The 19,344-nt window shown below is 44.4% G+C and overlaps 1 protein-coding gene across 11 annotated transcripts in view; it reads left to right on the top strand.

Annotated features, from left to right (window-relative positions):
* CAMTA1 (calmodulin binding transcription activator 1) overlaps window positions 1-19,344 on the top strand; it is a 980,974-nt gene that overhangs the window by 450,802 nt on the left and 510,828 nt on the right. For 10 of the 11 annotated variants that reach the window (XM_054441126.2, XM_054441083.2, XM_063668430.1 and 7 more), the window contains one exon: window positions 17,381-17,516. In XM_054441126.2, the coding sequence (XP_054297101.1) occupies window positions 17,381-17,516 (136 nt within the window). Of the gene's footprint in view, window positions 1-17,380; window positions 17,517-18,127; window positions 18,254-19,344 lie in introns of those variants that run through there. The other variant, XM_063668448.1, reaches the window with a different exon arrangement.

Here is a 19,344-nt window from a genome sequence, read left to right as displayed (position 1 = left end):
GGCAGAGGTACTTTCCTGATCCAGGACCCTCCAGCCCTTTGTCCCTGGCCTGTGTGGCTGGCGGACACCACGTGGTTGGCCAGCAGATGCAGGGACAGTTGCCTGGAATCCCAGTCTCAGTGGCTGAGCCAAGGCACCCTGGACCCCCCAGGTGTGGCTGTGCCTGCACAGGGCTGCCTCAGGCTTCTCAGCATGGCTGGCTCTCACTTCCCAGGAGGCACTGACATCTGCCCGTTCATCCCAGTTGTCCTGTTTGCTTTGGAACCAGGAGCATGATTTACGTCCGAGCGCATTTTTATGTTTTGCACCAAAGGTTTTAAACAGTTCCTAGACAAAACAATTCTATTTTAATGCACAGAATTCCTATCTTGGGTTATCTTCTTTATAGCCATATATGTTTTATTAGTTTATTTTTATTGGCCTAGCTCCTTGCTAGAACATAAGCTCCCTGAGGACCAGGGCACACCTGTGTAGCGCTCTGTTCCCGGTGCCTACCACGGGGCCAGGCACGTAGGGAGTCCCTGGAAACAAGTTGAGAGGGTGCACAGACCAGTGTTTGCAGGGCCCAGCTGTTTACGTAGCTCTCCCTTTGCGGCAGCTGCTCTCCGCCCATCTTTCTCTTAATAGTTATGGATTATGGAAAAGAAGAACAAAGCGCATTAAGAGGTTCCCCTACATTTGATTTGAGGAAGTTTTCATCAGAACGGCTCCATTGATTGGCCTTTCGCGTACAGCCTTATTCCCTTCTCACAAAATGAATATTGCCTTGTCTCCTTGAGAAAAATTGATTTCAGCCAGAAAGGAGAAGAGCAAACTCCCTCCTCCTGCTCTTTTTTTTTTTTTTTCCTCCCACTGAGACGGAATTTATCTCTTAGGTAGGTGGGGGGGAAACAGGAATAATTGGACCAGAAGCTAATTCCCAGAGATTCATTGTCTCGAAAGCTCCCACCAGAATGTGAGAAGCTTGCCTTGAATTGCATGCTAATGATAAATGACAACTCTAACAGACCGTCACATTGAGATGTTTAGTCCTTCCTGCTAGGAGATGACACATTAATTTTCTCTCAAATTTACATTGGATTCTTAATAAAATATCGGTGTTGGAATATGACAAGTGAGGGGCCACGGAAGCACCAGGCGCCATTTGGGAGGCGTGGACTTCGGCAGGAGGAGACTGCAGTGGGACTGAACATGAGCCGGGTGCTGGGTGGCATTGGAGCAGGGCTCCCATCACTGTGCTGGGATGGGGCTTACGTGACCTGGCTGCACCAAGCAGCAGGAATGGCTGGTCCTCTTTCTTGACTATAGTGTTGAATCCAAAGACAGGTGATGCCATTAATTCTCTCTCATCTTAAACCCCTTTTTCTTTGGCTTGTCACTGACCAAATGCTTTCAGCATAATAAGTGAAGTTTTCTATTTTTAAGAAAAGTTGCTGTTTCTTGATTAATTTGCTCATTTGATGAGGATTTATAGAGTGTTTGCTGTTTACAAGTTACGAAGGTAGAGAGGCAGAAGCAGCAGCCAGACATGCCAAGTCTAAGTGATCATCCCACTTCCCTGCTTCAAAACCTCCAGTCGCTTCCATGCCCTCGAGTGCAATGTTCGGAATTCTCGGAGGACCCACAAAGCCCTGGGATCTAACCCCTCTGGACGTGCCGTTCTCTTTGTCTGGAAGGCGCCTCTCCTCGTTCTTTTTGGCTGACTTTTATTCTCTTTAATCTCTCAGCCTACTATCACTTTTTCAAGGGGCCGGGGAGGTGGGGGTCATAACCTCTCTGCCCCGGTCTGGATGCAGCCTCTCTAGGATGCTGTCAAGTGCCCTCTGCTTTTTCTTCCTTGCGCTTACCGGAGTTGCACTCTCCAGGTTAATTTATGCTGTCTTACATTTTATGCCACATTTGTATTAAGATCGGAGTCCTCGCTTTTCCTTCATTGCTGTTAATACACGTGTACCCCTGGTTAATTCGTGTCTCTCATCACTCTTAGAGTAAAATCCACCCAGTTCAGGAGCCCAGATTACTTGGGGTGAGCCGCTCTCTCGCCCCGTCTCCTGCCCCTACCCTGTTCTCTGCCTGCCAGCCTCTGCCAAGCTTCCTCTCCAGGCCTGGGCCCCACCACACTCTCTACCGAAAGCCCTTCCAGGGAGCCAGCATTCACGTCCTTGCCTTCGCCTCCGCTACCACCCAGATGCTGCGTCCTGGGAGAGGCCTCTCGGTTGCCCATCGCCACTCACTCACAGCTGTTCTCAAACCCACTCGTTCGCCGTCTCTGGTGGTTCCCCTTTCCCTCCTGCAGCTCTGGGGTCTGCCCAGGGAGGGCCTCTGTGCGTCATTGTTCTTCCTACCGGACTGCAAGCTGTGCAGAGGCAGGGCTGTGGCACCCTCAGCACCCCGCATGAATGCTCGGCCGTGATAGCTGCTCAGTAAATATTAACTGAACAGATCAGTGAACGTCAGCGTAGAGTTTCAAGCTGAGGCCCTGGGAGCCCTAGGAAGGTGCCATGAAGGAGGCGTTCCTCCAGTCTTGCTCTGGAGCGAGTCTTGGTCATTACCATCTCTCCGAATGGGCAGCCTCTTCTTTTCAGGGACCTCCAGAGACAATTTATGTGAACAAACTGTGGTTTAACGATCTTGGGAAATATAAGTTGACTTTTTTCTTTTTTGACAGTCTCGCTTTGTCACCCAAGCTGGAGTGCAGTGGTGTGATCATAGCTCACTGCAACCTCTACTTCCCAGGTTCAAGCGATTCTTGCACCTCAGCCTCCTGAGTAGCTGAGATTAAAGGCGCCCGCCACCACGCCCGGCTAATTTTTGTATTTTTAGTAGAGACGAGGTTTCACCATGTTGGTCAGGCTGGTCTCAAACTCCTGACCTCAGGTGATCCTCCCGCCTCAGCCTCCCAAAGTGCTGGGATTATAGGCGTGAGCCACCGTGCCCAGCCAAAAATACAAATTGACTTCTGCCTCTGAGTTCTGGAAGCCCTAGCCACCCCTCATCCTGTTCTCAATTCTCCACAAAGGCATCATGGCCCTTAGAGATGGAACCTAGGTGTGTCCCGACCTGCCAGGTTCTCCTCTTGCTTGGCTGTTCGGGGTCAGCCTTCCTAGGGTTATAGTGAGGATTAAATGAGACTGACTGAATGAAGCACTAGCTACAGGATAGTGCCATTGGTTGTCCTTGCTTTTATTCAGAAAAATGAGGCCAGGCACATGGCTCACCCCTGTAATCCAGTGCTTTGAGAGGCTGAGGCGGGTGGATCATTTGAGACCAGGAGTTCGAAACCAGCCTGGCCAACACAGCGAAACCCCTGTCTCTACTAAAAATACAAAAATCAGCTGGGCGTGTTTGGCGGGCGCCTGTTTTCCCAGCTACTCGGGAGGGTGAGGCAGGAGAATTGCTTGAGCCCAAGAGGTGGAGGTTGCAGTGAGCAGAGATCACGCCATGGCACTCCAGCCCGGGTGACAAAGCGAGACTCTGTCTCCAAAAAAAAAAGAAAAAGAAAAAGAAAAGAAAAGAAAAATGAAAGCATGCGCTGAATCTCTGGGAACGAAGCTCTTCGGAAGCACCAGCTTCTGGGTCCTGCCCATTGAACACAGCAAGAGCAGGAGCAATCACGGCTGTCTCGTGGCTTGTGGGGGGCTTTTAGGCCGACGAATCTATCTAGTCGTTTGTTCTCCGATAAGAAAACCTCTTTTACGATTTTCAATTTGCCCTTATTTTAATGAAAAAAGCTGGGGTTGGACCACCCAAGAAGGAGCTAATCAAATAAAGCAAATTGGTGCTACCTTCTCCTTGTCCTTATTATTCCTATGGCTTTAGCTGGAATTTATTATGAGAAGCAATTGGTTTTCATATCTGGCAGATTGCAGCCTGGGCCGGGCCTGTCAGCCTTCTCTTCCCCCTCTTTCCATAAATAGCTGAGAGTGGCCGGGCTGCGGGGTGTGGGGGAGGACACGGAATGCTTGTAACCAGTTTTCTTGCTCCTTGTCCCCCAAATCGTGAAGACCCCTGTAAACAAGTCAGAAGAAGTCTCCAGGTTGAAAGTTAATAAGCCAGTTCCTTCCCGTGAGATTCGGGCCGTCGCCGTGGCCTCTTGAGTTCCGTGTGGCGTCCTGTCAACCTTGCTATGTGCAAGGCATCAATTACTGCCCTCGCTGGGTTTGTGTGAGGGAGAGATAAGCAGAGGAGACGTTCCTTCATCACACTTTTTCCCTCCCCTTGCAACAAAAGGAAGAACTACAATTTAAATCAGGCTCAGCCCACCCTTGCTCTGTATGAAGTGTTTCGCCATGGGCAGTTCTCGGGCTCCCCAAAGTACTATGAGTTGTTGTGACTATAGAAGGGGAGGGGTAGCTGGGGCGTGCCAGGGATTTGGAACAAGACATCAGGAGGGGGTGCAGTGGGGCAATTCCCTGGTTCTCCCCTTACCGGCTGTGCGACGTTAGGGAAGTTACTTCTCTTCTCTGTGCCCCAAGCCTTCTCACCCTGTAAAATGAAGATAGCAATACCCAGCTACTAAAGTGACTGTCAGATTAAAATGAAACATGGGTGTAAAGGGCCCTCTCCGGCACCTGGCACAAGGTCCATGCAGAATACATGGCAGCTCTTCTCGTGATCGCAGTTGTCCTGGTTGTTATTGACATTCTAGTCCAGGCCACGTACCTCTAATGGTGCATGGAAATCAGGCCATTCCATGTTGGAAAGATCAGAAAGAAAGCTGCAGGTGCATGAAATATGTAAGCTGCAATAAAGGGTGACATTTCTCATTTTCCAGCTGCCCACTGAACAGAGATTCAGCACTGGCCTCAGGAATAGTGTCCACTCTTCTAGGACACTGCAGGCCCTGTCTTGTCACAGGAGCCTGATTGACATTTGGGGTCAGGGCTGGGAGGCAGTTGGAACTGCATGAACTGCCTTTCCCTCCAGCGAGGCCCTTTCCTGTGCCTTGTGGCAGGAGCGATAGGACCAAAGGCATTGGGAAGAAACAGCGGAGCTGACCTAAGGTTTGGGTTCCAGCTGGAAAATAGTTCTTTAGAAGCCATCCAGATACTGTTCCTGGAGTCCCACTGGGAACTGGGACATCATCTGTTCTTAAAGGGGTGCTGCAAGTAACAGATCTTATGAATTCAGAGGAGCAATAGCCAGTCAACCTGAACAGAGCTTATTGCACAAAATCTGCTGCCTCCGGGCCAGGGCTGGGGGAATGGGCTGACAGGAGAAAGATCCACCGCAAGTCCACGGATCGCTGGAATAACAGGCTGGGTCTCAGTTGTCTGCACAGATGAAATTGGTGGTTGTTGAGGTCCTGGAAATGATCAGTTAGTGACAGAGAAAGTGGGGGTTTGAGGGAGAGGGGCCATGAACCAGACCTGTTTTGGATGCATTGATTTCTAAAGCAAGACGCTGGAAAGAGTGTCCACACTTTTTATTTTGCAGAATTAACCTAGTCTTCGATTCAATCCCCAGTTGCTCCATAAATTTCTACTTAATATCCACACGCAAAATGTCTCAAGAACACGTCACCCCTCTGATCTTCAGTTATTAATCATCTTTTATCTTCCTAATTTGAAAAATATCACTCCCTAAAGTGATAGGTGAGTCTGTGAGCTGCAAGTGTTTGGGGATGGCCTCTCCCATGGGTGGGTTTGCTGGCTACACCTTACAATGCACCATTTTATTACTTTCTCAGTCCCCTCATTGTTACTCCCCACAGAGGAACCCTACAAAAAGAGGACAAGTCTGTTAGTTACAGAGAACATGTGCTGTATGACAGGCAGCACACCGGGCACCTTACACACATCCTATTCACTAAAACAGAGAGACCAAGTAATTTGTTCAAGATCACACAGCTGTTAAGGAGCTGAGCTAAAATTTAAGATACAACCTAGATCTCACTCTAAATCTCATAATCTTCTTTTAAAAAACATTCTATTATGGAAAAATTTCAAACATCTACAAATATAAACAGACTAGCGTAATGAATTCCCATATATGTATCATTCAACTTTAATATGGTCAGTCTTATTTCTTTTTCTTTTTTAAAGCGAAAACATTTTATTATGGAAATACTGGATGGTTTTATAGGATTCAAAGGGAGAGATACATCTGAAGCTTGGGCACAAAATGGCAACAGGGATGAGACTCAGTGGTTTAGAGCAAATGGGCTGAAGTCAGATAGTCTGGATTTGAATGTTGACTCTCACACTTACTAGTCCTCTGACCTTGAAAATTTGCTTAACCACTCAGTGTACTCAACTCTAAAATGGATATAAGAGCAGTGCTTCCTCATAGGTGGCTCTGAGCATTAAGCAGTTAATGCACGTGAAGAATAGAACATGGAATGACCAAGACTCGCTCCAGAGCAAGACTGGAGGAATTCCTCCATGGCTCCTTCCCAGGGCTCCCAGGGGCTCAGCTGGAAACTCTACGCTGATGTTCACTGATTTGTTCAGTTAATATTTACTGAGCAGGGCTGGGTGCGGTGGCTCACACCTATAATCCCAGCACTTTGGGAGGCTGAGGCAGGCAGATCACCTGAGGTCAGGAGTTCAAGACCAGCCTGACCAACATGGTGAAACACCGTCTCTACTAAAAATACAAAAATTAGTGGGGTGTGGAGCATGCACCTGTAATCCCAGCTTCCAGGGAGGCTGAGGCAGGAGAATTGCTTGAACCTGGGAGGTGCAAGTTGCAGTGAGCCAAGATCGTGCCATTGCACTCCAGTCTGGGTGACAGAGCGAGACTCCATCTCAAAACAAAACAAAATATATTTACTGAGCAGCTATTGTGGCCAAGCATTCACGCGGCATGCCGTGGGTGCCACAGCCCTGCCTCTGCACAGCTTGCAGTCCAGTGGGGAGGAAGGACAGTTTTATATCAGTGCCCGCTATTTGGTAAGCACTCAATAATTGTTGGTTCTTTGAATTCTTATTGTTATTATATCATGGTCAGTCTTATTTCATCCATACTCTCCCATTCCTTCCCTCAACATTATTTGGAAGCATCTCTCAGACACTGTATAATTTCATCAGTAAATATTTCAGTATACTTCTCTAAAAGATAAGTTCTCTTTTAAAAAATACTTCTGTACTACACTGATCACTGTTACAAATGAATAATAATTCTAAATCTCATTACATACCCAGTCACTGGTCAACATTTCGGTTGTTTCACAAATGCCATCTTTCATTTTACAGTTTGTTTGGCTCAGCCAGTATCCAAGTAAGGTCTACATATTGCAATTGGTTGATTATTTCTTTGAGTTTTTCAGTCTATATGTTCTCATTCCAGCACACTCCTGCTCTTTTTTTCTCTCTTACTTACTCATTCTTCCTCAGAGAATTGGTTAAAGAAGCCAAGTCATTCGCTCTGTAGAGTCTTCCATAGTCTGGATTTTGCTGACTGTATCCCCATGGCATCATTTACCATACCATGTCCCAGCGCCCTCTGCAGATTGTAGAAAGTGGAGGTTAGAGCAAGAGTTCTCAATAGCTTCAAGGTCAAGTTTTTTTGTTTTTTGTTTTTTTTTGCAGCAAAATGTACTTCCATCAGGGGATATCTTAGTCCATTTGTGTTGCTATAATGGAGTACTACAGACTGGGTAATTTATAAACAATAGAAGTTTATTTGGCTCATGGTTCTGGAGGCTGGGAAGTTCAGGAGCATGGTACCTGGTGAGGGCATTTGTGCTACATCTTCCCGTGGTGGAAGGTGGAAGGGCAGGAGAGGGCAAGAATGAGAGAATGAGAATGAGAGAGGAGGAGGGGGCCACCAGACTCACTTTTATTAAAAAAAAAAAAGCCAACCCTGTAATAACTAACTCACTCCCAAGATAATGACATTAATCCATTCATGACCTAATCATCTCTTATTAGGCCTCACCTCCCAACAGTGTTGTAGTGGGGATTAAGTTTCCAACACATGATCTTTAGGGGGACACATCCAAACCATAGCAGAGGACACGTACTATCTGGTTGTCTCTCTTTTGTGATGTCAGCCACCATTGATGATCCATGCCCAGATCCATTAATTCATTAGGGATTACAAAACAATGATATTTTAATTCTCTCATTTCTTCTTCATTTATTAGCTGGAGTACTTTTATAGAGAAAGTTCTTTCTCCTCCTATTTCATAACTCAAAAAAACAGTTCGTACAGGAAAGGTAGGATACATGCCTAATTCTCCCCTTCTTTTTTTTTTAATTTTTTTTATTTTTCAAAATAATGTATTGGGTCACTAGCATCTTCCAACAATGAGCAATTAGTTTTTTGTTTGTTTGAGGACTATTATGAACTCATGGATTTAAACATATTTAATGTATTATTTCAGTCGAATGTTGATGTTCAAATTGTCCCATCTTTGGTTAGTGGGAGCCTCTTCAAGTTGGTTCCGGAGTCTTTTTTTTTTTTTTTTTTGATTGAGATGGGGTCTCACTCTGTCACCCAGGCTGGAGTGCAGTGGTGCTATCTCAGTTCACTATAACCTCCGCCTTCTGGGCTCAAGTGATTCTCTCACCTCAGCCTCCTGAGTAGCTGGGACCACAGGCATACGCCAGCACACTTTCTTGTAGAGACAGGGTTTTGCCATGTTGCCCAGGCTGGTCTTGAACTCATGAGCTCAAGCGATCTGCCCTCTTCAGCCTCCCAAAGTGCTGAGATTACACACGTGAGCCACCACACCTGGTCTGGAGTCCTTTTCATATTAGCTTAAGTCTTCCATACAGCTAACTTCATACTTAATGATGAAAGACTGTATGCTTCCCCCTAAAATCAGGAACAGGGCAAAGTGTTGATTCTTACCACTTCTGTTCAACATTGGACTGGAGGTGCCAGCCAGTGCAATAAAGCAAGAGAAAGAAAAGCATCCACAATGGGAAGAAGAAAGTGGAGCTACCCTTATTCACAGGTGACTTAATTATATATGTAAACTATCCTAAAGAATCTACAAAAAAATTTACTAGAACTAATAAATAGGTTTAGCAAGGGTCACAGGATAAGATCAACATACAAAATTGAATTGTATTTCTATATAGTACAAATGAACAATCCAAAAATAAATTGAGAAAACAATTTCAATCATAATATCTTCAAAAATAATAAAGTGCATAGGATAAATGTAAGTCACAAAGTGTAAAACCCATATATTGAAAACTACAAAGTCTTAATGAAAGAAATTACAGATTTACCTGGGTAGAAAGACATTCCATGTTCTGCAGTTGAAAGTGGTTGGAAGACTCAATATTGTTAAGATGTCAGTTCTCTCAAAATTGATTTCTAGATTCAGTACAACTCCGATTAAAATTCTAGCAGCCTTTTTTCCTCAGAAATTGTCAAGCTAACCCTAAAATATATATGGAAATACAAAGGACTTAAAATAGCCAATACAGTTTTGAAAAAGAAGAACAAAGTTGGAGGACTTATAGTCCCGGATTTCAAAACTTATTATAAAGCTGCTACAACCAAGATAGATAGTATTGGCATAAAAATAGCCAATGGAACACAAGAGAAAGTTCAGAAATAAAATCTTATGTTTATGGTCAATTTATTTTCAACAAAGGTGCAAAAGCAATTCAGTGGAGTTGGGGGTGGAGAAAATAGGCTGTTTAAATTTAAAAAATGGTGCTGGGACAATTGGATATTCAGTGACAAAAATAAACTTGACCTTTACCTCACACCATATGCAAAAATTCACTGAAAATGGATCATGACCTAAATGCAAGAGCTAAAGATATAAAAGTCTTAGAAGAAGACATAAGGCATGTTTATTACCTTGAGTTAGGCAAAGCACCCTTAGATGAGACTAAGTACTATTCATAAAAGAAAAAACTGATAAATTGGAACTTACCAAAGTGGAAAATTTTTACTCTTTTAAAGAAACCATCAAGCCATTAAGAAAAAGAGGAGACAAGTTATGGATTGGGAGAAAGTATTTGCAAATCATATGTCTGATAAAGACATATGATAAAGACATATCCTTTATCAGATAGATATATCTAGATAGATATATATATATCTAGATTATATATAAAGAGTTCTTAAAACTCAAAAAACAAGAAGACAACTCAATTAAAAATAGGCAAGAGATTCAAATAGATTCAATGTCTATCTGAATGGCTAACAAGGACATGAAAAGGTACTCAACATCATTAGTTATTAGGGAAATGCAAATTAAAACCACGATACACTCACTAGGATGCCTATAATCCAAAAGACAGATAATGTCAAACGCTGGGGAGGATGTGGAGAAATTGGAACCCTCCTCCATTCCTAGTGGGAATGAATGGAAAATGGTGCTGCCATGTTGGAAAACAGTCTGGCAGTTTTATTTTTATCTAATAAGATGTAAGTATCTTTCACATATTGTTGCTGGGTTTTGAATCATGGTCAAGAAAGTTTTCTCCACTTTCAGGTTATAGAGAAATTCACCTGTATTTTCTTGTAGAGTAGGTATGATTTTATTTATTACATTGAAATCTCTCTTTAGCATCAGTGCTGCTGTATGATGTGAGGGGTAGACCCGTTTTTGTAATTTCCATGTGCCTTCTAGGTCCCCCAGTTTCACTTATGAAAAACTTGACCCCTTCAGCCAGGCACGGTGGCTCATGCCTGTAATCCCAGCACTTTGGGAGGGTGAGGCGGGCAGATCACAAGGTCAGGAGATCGAGACCATCCTGGCTAACACAGTGAAACCCCGTCTCTACTGAAAATACAAAAATAATAATAATAATAAAATTAGCCGGGCGTGGTGGCGGGCGCCTATAGTCCCAGCTACTTGGGAGGCTGAGGCAGGAGAATGGCGTGAGGCAGGAGAAGGCGGAGCTTGCAGTGAGCCGAGATTGCACCATTGCACTCCAGCCTGGGCGACAAAGCAAGACTCTGTCTCAAAAAGTAAAAAATTAAAAAAAGAAAGAAAAACTTGACTCCTTCTCCCACTGACTTGAGATACCTCCTTGATTGTGTATACTAAATTTGTATGTGTAAGTGGAATTATTTCTGAAATTTCTATTCTGTTCCATTGGCTTGTCTCTGCATGTGTAAATTCCATACTTTTTAAGATATAAAAGTTTTCTCATATGTGTTAATAGCTGGTAACACTAACCCCTATGCCTTGGTCTTCTTTTGGGAGGTTTATTTGGCTATTCTTAGTGCTTCTTCCTTTCAAATAAACTTTACAATAAAATGTTCTAGATCCAGAAAAAAAATTCCTGACAGGATTCTCATTGTTATGACATCACATTTATAAATTAACCTGGGTTTTCTTCTAGGGCTTTTATGGTTTTAGGTCTAACATGTAAGTCTTTAATCCATCTTGAATTAATTTTTGTATAAGGTGTAAGGAAGGGATCCAGTTTCAGCTTTCTACATATGGCTAGCCAGTTTTCCCAGCACCATTTATTAAATAGGGAATCCTTTCCTCATTTCTTGTTTTTGTCAGGTTTGTCAAAGATCAGATAGTTGTAGATATGTGACATTATTTCTGAGGGCTCTGTTCAGTTCCATTGATCTATATCTCTGTTTTGGTACCAGTACCATGCTGTTTTGGTTACTGTAGCCTTGTAGTATAGTTTGAAGTCAGGTAACGTGATGCCTCCAGCTTTGTTCTTTTGGCTTAGGATTGACCTGGCAATGTGGGCTCTTTTTTGGTTCCATATGAACTTTAAAGTAGTTTTTTCCAATTCTGTGAAGAAAGTCATTGGTAGCTCGATGGGGATGGCATTGCATCTATAAATTTTTCAGGACATAGGCATGGGCAAGGACTTCATGTCTAAAACGCCAAAAGCAATGGCAACAAAAGCCAAAATTGACAAATGGGATCTAATTAAACTAAAGAGCTTCTGCACAGCAAAAGAAACCACCATCAGAGTGAACAGGCAACCTACAGAATGGGAGAAAATTTTTGCAACCTACTCATCTGACAAAGGGCTAATATCCAGAATCTACAATGAACTCAAACAAATTTACAAGAAAAAAACAAACAACCCCATCAAAAAGTGGGCAAAGGATAAACAGACACTTCTCAAAAGAAGACATTTATGCAGCCAAAAACCACATGAAAAAATGCTCATCATCACTGGCCATCAGAGAAATGCAAATCAAAACCACAATGAGATACCATCTCACACCAGTTAGAATGGCGATCATTAAAAAGTCAGGAAGCAACAGGTGCTGGAGAGGATGTGGAGAAATAGGAACACTTTTACACTGTTAGTGGGACTGTAAACTAGTTCAACCATTGTGGAAGTCAGTGTGGCGATTCCTCAGGGATCTAGAACTAGAAATACCATTTGACCCAGCCATCCCATTACTGGGTATATACCCAAAGGATTATAAATCATGCTGCTATAAAGACACATGCACGTGTATGTTTACTGCGGCATTATTCACGATAGCAAAGACTTGGAACCAACCCAAATGTCCAACAATGATAGACTGGATTAAGAAAATGTGGCACATATACACCATGGAATACTATGCAGCCATAAAATATGATGAATTCATGTCCTTTGTAGGGACATGGATGAAGCTGGAAACCATCATTCTCAGCAAACTATCGCAAGGACAAAAAACCAAACACCGCATGTTCTTACTCATAGGTGGAAACCGAACAATGAGAGCCCATGGACACAGGAAGGGGAACATCACACACCAGGGACTGTTGTGGGGTCGGGGGAGGGGGGAGGGATAGCATTAGGAGATATTCCTAATGCTAAATGATGAGTTAATGGGTGCAGCACACCAACATGGTACATATATACATATGTAACAAACCTGCACGTTGTGCACATGTACCCTAAAACTTGAAGTATAATAATAATAATAAAAATAAATAAATAAATAAATTAATTAATTAACTTGGGAAGATTGACATTTTAATGATCGTAACTCTACCTAACCAAGACATGTTTTTGCATGAATCAAAACCTACTCTTGTGTCTGTTAGAATATTTTTAGAGTTTTTGTTTTAGGTTTTGGGAATTTCTTGTTAAATGTATGCCTAGGCATTTAATTTTGTTTTTCTACAGTAAATGGGGACTTCTGTCATTTCATCAATCTATCAAGTCAATAGTTTATATTTTAATTATCTAGCCAAGATATATATATATATGTGTATATATATATACACACACACACACACACACACATACGTACATACACACACATACATACAACGTCTATAAGCTATTGGCTGATAATCTGTAAGCCAATAGCATATAGATGTTTTGTATATTTCTATCTTATATATAATATATATTATACAGTCTTACTCTGTGTAATCTACGCAGTCTTACTGAGACTGTATTATATATATAATACATATAACAGATAGATCTTATAGAAGATGTATCTATAAGCCAATAGCTTATAGATATTATATATATATTATATCTTTCTTGGCTAGATAATTAAAATATAAGCTAACTTTATACCCGTTTCTTTACTGTTATAATTTGTAGTAGGTTTCCATTGATCCCATGACCTTTTTGCCATGTTGCACTGAGCGCTATTGGTTTTGCTCGCTATTAGTCTCTTAGATAAAAGGTTTCCTTGGCTAGAAACCTCCCTAGTGAGAATAAAGCTCCCTGTTGTCCTCGTATTTTTCTTGACATGCCTCTGCACGCTGCAGTGGAGGCCTCGGAAGGTTTCCGTGTGGCTGTCTCACACCATCAGCCTTCGTTCAGCTTCCCCAGAAGGAGATCCCGAGATGAAGACTTGAGTGTGGGCAGTTTATCCGAGAAGCCATCCCAGGAAACACCAGTCAGGGCATGTGGAAGTGAAAGAGGAGGAGGAGGAATGCAAATGAAGGGCCATTCCCCCTGCAAGTCACCACTGTGGGAACTGGAGCTTACAAGCAGAGGGGAGTTTCACATAGAGCACTCAGAGCGACCCCCTCCACCGGGCAGGGAGGCCTGAGATTGCCCCAGAGTGACGCCAGCCAAAGGGAAAGGCAGCCTGGGATTCACCCACCAAATCCCTGTCCATCGGGTAAGGGATGCTTTCAGGGCAGTAATGATCACCCAGCAGGTAGAGCAGAATGGAGACTGCCCCACAGCCTGTGCTAGCTCAGCAGCCTTAGGGGCAACTCTGGAATTGGACCAACTCAGCGTGTATCCTGCCTGAACGCTTGTGGGTAGAATGGTTTGATTATATGCTGGGAATGATAATAATACCTACCTCATAGGGTGGGTGCAAGGATGCAAATAATATGGGTCATAGTTATGGGTTATAGGTATAGGTACGGATATAGATTTAGGTGTAGATGATACAGACATGCAAGTGGTGTGCTCCACCGGCACCGGGCACACAGTAAGTCATCAATAACTAGAAGTGGGTGGCGTTATTAAGCCACAGGGCTTCCATGCCTGCTCCACGAAGCTTCTGTTATCCTCTCTGTCTGCAATTCCATTCCTGTTTTCCTGCTCTTCTTGTGGGGAGGGGGGCTATCTTTTATGCCATCATGAAGTGTGTTAAAGCCCTCCCTGACTGGGCTCTGTGGTCTAGCCCACCTGTCATTCGTCCCAGAGCAGGACCCCACTTCCCTCCTCCTTCCTCTGATCCCTTCCCACCAGCTCTGACTTGCTTTTTTTTTTGAGATGCTCTGTCACCCAGGCTGGAGTGCAGTGGCACAATCTCAGCTCACTGCAACCTCTGCCTCCCGGGTTCAAAAGATTCTCCTGCCTCAGCCTCCCGAACAGCTGGAATTATAGGCACCTGCCACCTTGTCAGGCTAATTTTTTGTATTTGTAGTAGAGACGGGGTTTTACCATGTTGGCCAGGCTGGTTCCAAACTCCTGTCCTCAAGTGATCCACCTGCCTCGGTCTCCCAAAGTGCTGGGTCTGACTTGCTTTTGATTCTTTTCTGGGACGGCAGTACGGCCTCATTTTCTTTGCCTTGGGGGGCACGTGGGCCCTTCTGCAGCCTGTCTTTCCCCTTTGCTGTTCCTAGGACCCTGAGTTGTGGTAAGGGCCTTCCCCATCACACAGAGCCAAACAAGTTCTAATAAAATCAGATTGGTGGATTAAACACTATTAGGTTGCTCATTATTGCAAGTTAAAATGATGATTCCATTTATTAAGGCCATTTAAGCTGGACACTTAAGTTCCCTGTGGGATTGTATCCTGCTGAAAGTGCCAGATGTCAGGGCTACTCTCAGAATGCCAAAGAGCGGATCACTGGAGGAAGGTGGGTTTCCTAGGGTGAGGGCAGTTGTGATTCTGACTGTGTACATTGACAGTGTTTGAGAGAGTCCTCTCTCTGTGGGTCGTACCACTTACGATGTGGGAATGGTTTGCCTGAGGACACTGCTGAGGTTATTAGTCATATTTAGAAAGGGCAAGGGATGGAACAAATCACAATTCATGTCTTAGCTCACGAGAGGCTGGATTGGATCAACGTCGGGTCTTCTGTGGATGGAGCATCTTCATTCTCCAGTCACAGAAAACCCATCCACAGAAGAAGACCTGGCATTGGGTCTTTTGGACCCAATTTTTGGAGAGAATAAGCCACACACAGAGCCTGTCTGTTTGATTAAACAAGTTCCCCTGCTTATTCCTTAGGCAGTGGTCCTAAGCACAGTCCGTGGACCTCCGTGGACCTCAGGCACCTTCTAATGGGTCTTTCAGGGGTGGGGAGGGCTTACAGCACTGTGAAGATTAAGGACAAACATCTAGAGAGGGGCTGAAGTGGGAAGAGGCTGACATCGTTGGTCCCACATGTGAGCCTACCTGCCATTTAGAAATGGAAGTGAATTGTAAGGTTTCCAATGCAGACTTGTAAGCGGGAGACAGATACCGGTGGGTGACAGCATTGTGACAAGCGTGTGGAGCCATTTCCTGATTGTTTTAGTCGGTACAGACTTAGGGAGGAAACCAACACTGACACAAACCAATTGCGCCCTGATCGGGAAACAATGAAGTATCGGGAGTCACTGTTGAAAGTCTGTAATTTCCAGCAGAATTGCTGTTTAGTCATCATATTGCGGCTGAATGACATACTCGGGCTGGGTGGAAACTACAATTAGCTGCAGTCACCCTGGTGGGACTGTTTTTTCCCCACAGACAATAGAATATGAAGCCATCAACAGCCAATGTTCTGTGCGGCTTGTGAAATGGCCCATTGTTTGTAGCAAGAAGAAAAGAAAGGGGCTGGAGGGTCTTGCCCCAGCCCTGCGGGGGACAGATGGCTGACTTATGGTTTCCTCGACTCCGCTGTAGCAGAGAAACATACAAGCCAGGCTGAAGAAGCCACTTCATTTGCCTTATTTGTGTAAAGAGCTCTGTGGCCGTGGCTGAGAGTGAGGTGGCAAGCCTGCGCTGGCCTCGTGGTGCACAGAATCGCTGGCATTCCTCTTCCCCTGCTGCACGTTCAGGTGCAGAGTGGCGCAGCACTGCATGGCGTGCTGCTAGATTTTGGGGGAGTCTTCCTTGAGATTGGATCTGCCCACAGCTACTGAAACCTTATTCTGAAAGTGGTTTACCACAGCACTTGCCCTCAGCTGCTAGAGGGGTTTAGTTCTTTCTCTCCTTGGGGTTTCCAAACCCAAATATGTGACCTGACCACCACATCTGCAGATATGCAGTCATCAGCCTCTCCTCTCTGTGGTGGATGCATGTTTTCTTTTTGGAAAATTCAAGGGTCTTTATCTTTTTCATCATCACAGGAATGACCATCTAACTCTTAGCATTTAGTGAGCAGGCCACTATTTCCCTGAGATACTCTGGCTGTGGACTGAATAGATGACTTTACCTGGCAGCATCTGAGACCCCTGACAGTTGAAGCCCAAATGGGAAAGAATCGGGTACTTAGCTTACTTGAGAAGCAAGACCGCAGATGCTCTTTCGTATCTAGCAGTAATCTAAATACAGGCAATGAACCAACAGCATTTGGCCTCGGTGAATAGCTCTGCCATTGGTCTGTTCTTAACATAGTCATCTAGCGTCTGCGTTAAACTTATTTATTTCCTAATGCTGGGTGATGGATTAAAAGATGTGTAGAAAATCCTTCCACAAGAGATAAGATATTGCAGGCTGCCATGACACCCCTGGCTCTTTTTGCTTTCTGTCTCTGTTTTGCCTACTTTTCAGTGCAGAGCTCAGGCCCCCACATCGTATATCCTGATTACTTTGTGGTTATTACTGAGGGTATGTCTTTTAAGCCTATCATTGACACATTTAATTCATTAGGTACCAAATCCAAAGCAAATTTTGGCTGGCCATAAAACATGGTTAATCCAGGGAGCTGCAATAAAAGGTGAAAAATTATGTTCCAGCAAATGTGGAATATTGCTTTTCTGTAGAGACTTTTACTGGTCGACGATATCTTTCTTCATAAATTTTTCTTCTACTTGGTGCTCTTGGTAACTTAACCATTTGTTGTTTCCAGACCACAGAATGGCTCAATGATACTCTACAACAGGAAGAAAGTGAAATACAGGAAAGATGGGTATTGCTGGAAAAAGAGGAAAGATGGGAAAACGACCAGAGAGGACCACATGAAACTCAAGGTCCAGGGAGTGGAGGTAAACAGCAGAAAAGGTTCCCTTGGTGCACAAATGTCATTTGCAGGCTGCAGTGGAGAATGGAATTGCTTGGAGTAATTTGATGCGAGTCACCTCTGTCCAAAGAATTTTTGTTTGTCAAGACCCTGGTTTTTGCTTTTGTTTCGTTTTTCTACCTTCTTACCCTATAGTCTCCATTCAAGTTTTCAGTGAAACTGGATTGAACTAAAGCAGTCCTGTTTCTTGGGAGTCATTGCTATATAGATGGGGATTTGCAAGGTTCCTGTGGACTCATTTGTTGTATTTATCACGGAAGAGCCTCTGGATGCATTGAGAGTTTGCAAAGTGTCAGGGAAGAGGGGAGGCAGCGTAAGGAACTTCCCTCTTGAGGTGACCCTGGCCTCCCCCTGCCAAGCTGGCAGGCCCCCCACAGAGCCTGGCTTCACCCCTCCACCGACAAACCCTGGGTGTGTCAGCCTTAATAGAGGTTTGAGATCATTAGATGGGATCACAGGTGTGCATGATTCTTGCATGGTTGGGGTCCTGCAGAAGCATCTTGGGATCTTGGGCTGACTTCGGGTTTTGGCCCTTGGGTAAAGACTGGTTTCCTTGCCGTTGTTTTCACCCCACAGGCTCTCAACCTTGGGCAGCCATGGAGAAGTTCCCTTATTCCTCTTTGCCATTGTTTGAGGGCCCGAGCCATGTGTCACAGCCGTAGAGGGGGAGGGCATGAGTCAAGGTGAAGTCTTGGCCTGCTAGTTAACTAGCATCCACTTCCCTGCGTTCCTTACTGGTCCTGGGAAGGAACTTCCCCTGGGAATAGGGAAGGCACCACCTTGGGCCCGGAGCTGAGAAGCTGGCTCGTGATCCACCTGTTATTTCAAACGGGTCAAAGAGAGGCGTTCTGGAGTCTGTTGGTGTGTTGAGTTTGCAAGCATACTGGATGGATAGCTGGGACCATAAACCCACTTGAATTCAATGTGTTGCCCTTCCACGCCAATGTTTTTTGTGACGTGCTTTGTCATCATGTGCTTTTATGGCTGTTAAAAATAGCATCAAATGGCCTGTATTATATGACCTTACAGAGAGATGACTTTTGTTTTATGTTTTTTTTTTAAATACCTAATAACAATGCTTTATGGAGATACACAAAGAAAAGCCTCTATCCAAGAAATTCCAGTTCCTGCACTCTCCTGTGCTCAGTGTTTGCACAGTGTGGTTTAATTGACTGCACAGAACATTAAAATGCAGATTACCCCAAACGCATTGCTCTGGGCGCACCTCTAAGACTGTGACCGGTGATTGTACAAACACATTAGCCATCATTGCAGGGAGCCAAAGGAGGCAGGGCTTGGTTCTTCCTGGGAGGACCCTCATCTCCTACACTGGAGGAACAGGTAGAGAGTGAGGCACGACTGGGTGGGGCCCCTGAACAACGAGACTGCTAGCACTGGGAATAATAAGGCTGCAGGAATTCAAACTGAAAGTCATAGCAGCTCCTGTGCCCGTAGGCCCCTGGTATATTTCATCTTTAGTAATACGTAAATCAGGAACTTCTGCTTGTGAGTAACAGCAGGGTGGAATTCTTCCTCAGCAGCAGCTGAGAAGCCGAGGGGAAAAAACAACCCACAGTGTTCGTTTTCTTTCCTCATGTTATAAATTAGAATTGTCACTGGATGGAATCAGAGTGATTTATGGCTATTTGTAGGCCATATTTATGTTTGGAGTTATTTGTGTGCTCATACTTGCAGGCAACAGTCTGTCCTCTCAGAACTTTGGGAAAGGGAGACGGGCAGGATTGGGGGGGCGGTTTCCATGACCTCCTAACATGGATGGCAGTGTGGGCAGT

This window comes from Pongo pygmaeus, chromosome 1, assembly GCF_028885625.2.
Source record: "Pongo pygmaeus isolate AG05252 chromosome 1, NHGRI_mPonPyg2-v2.0_pri, whole genome shotgun sequence".
NCBI lineage: Eukaryota > Metazoa > Chordata > Mammalia > Primates > Hominidae > Pongo > Pongo pygmaeus.
This window is presented reverse-complemented; position numbering and strand designations above follow the sequence as displayed.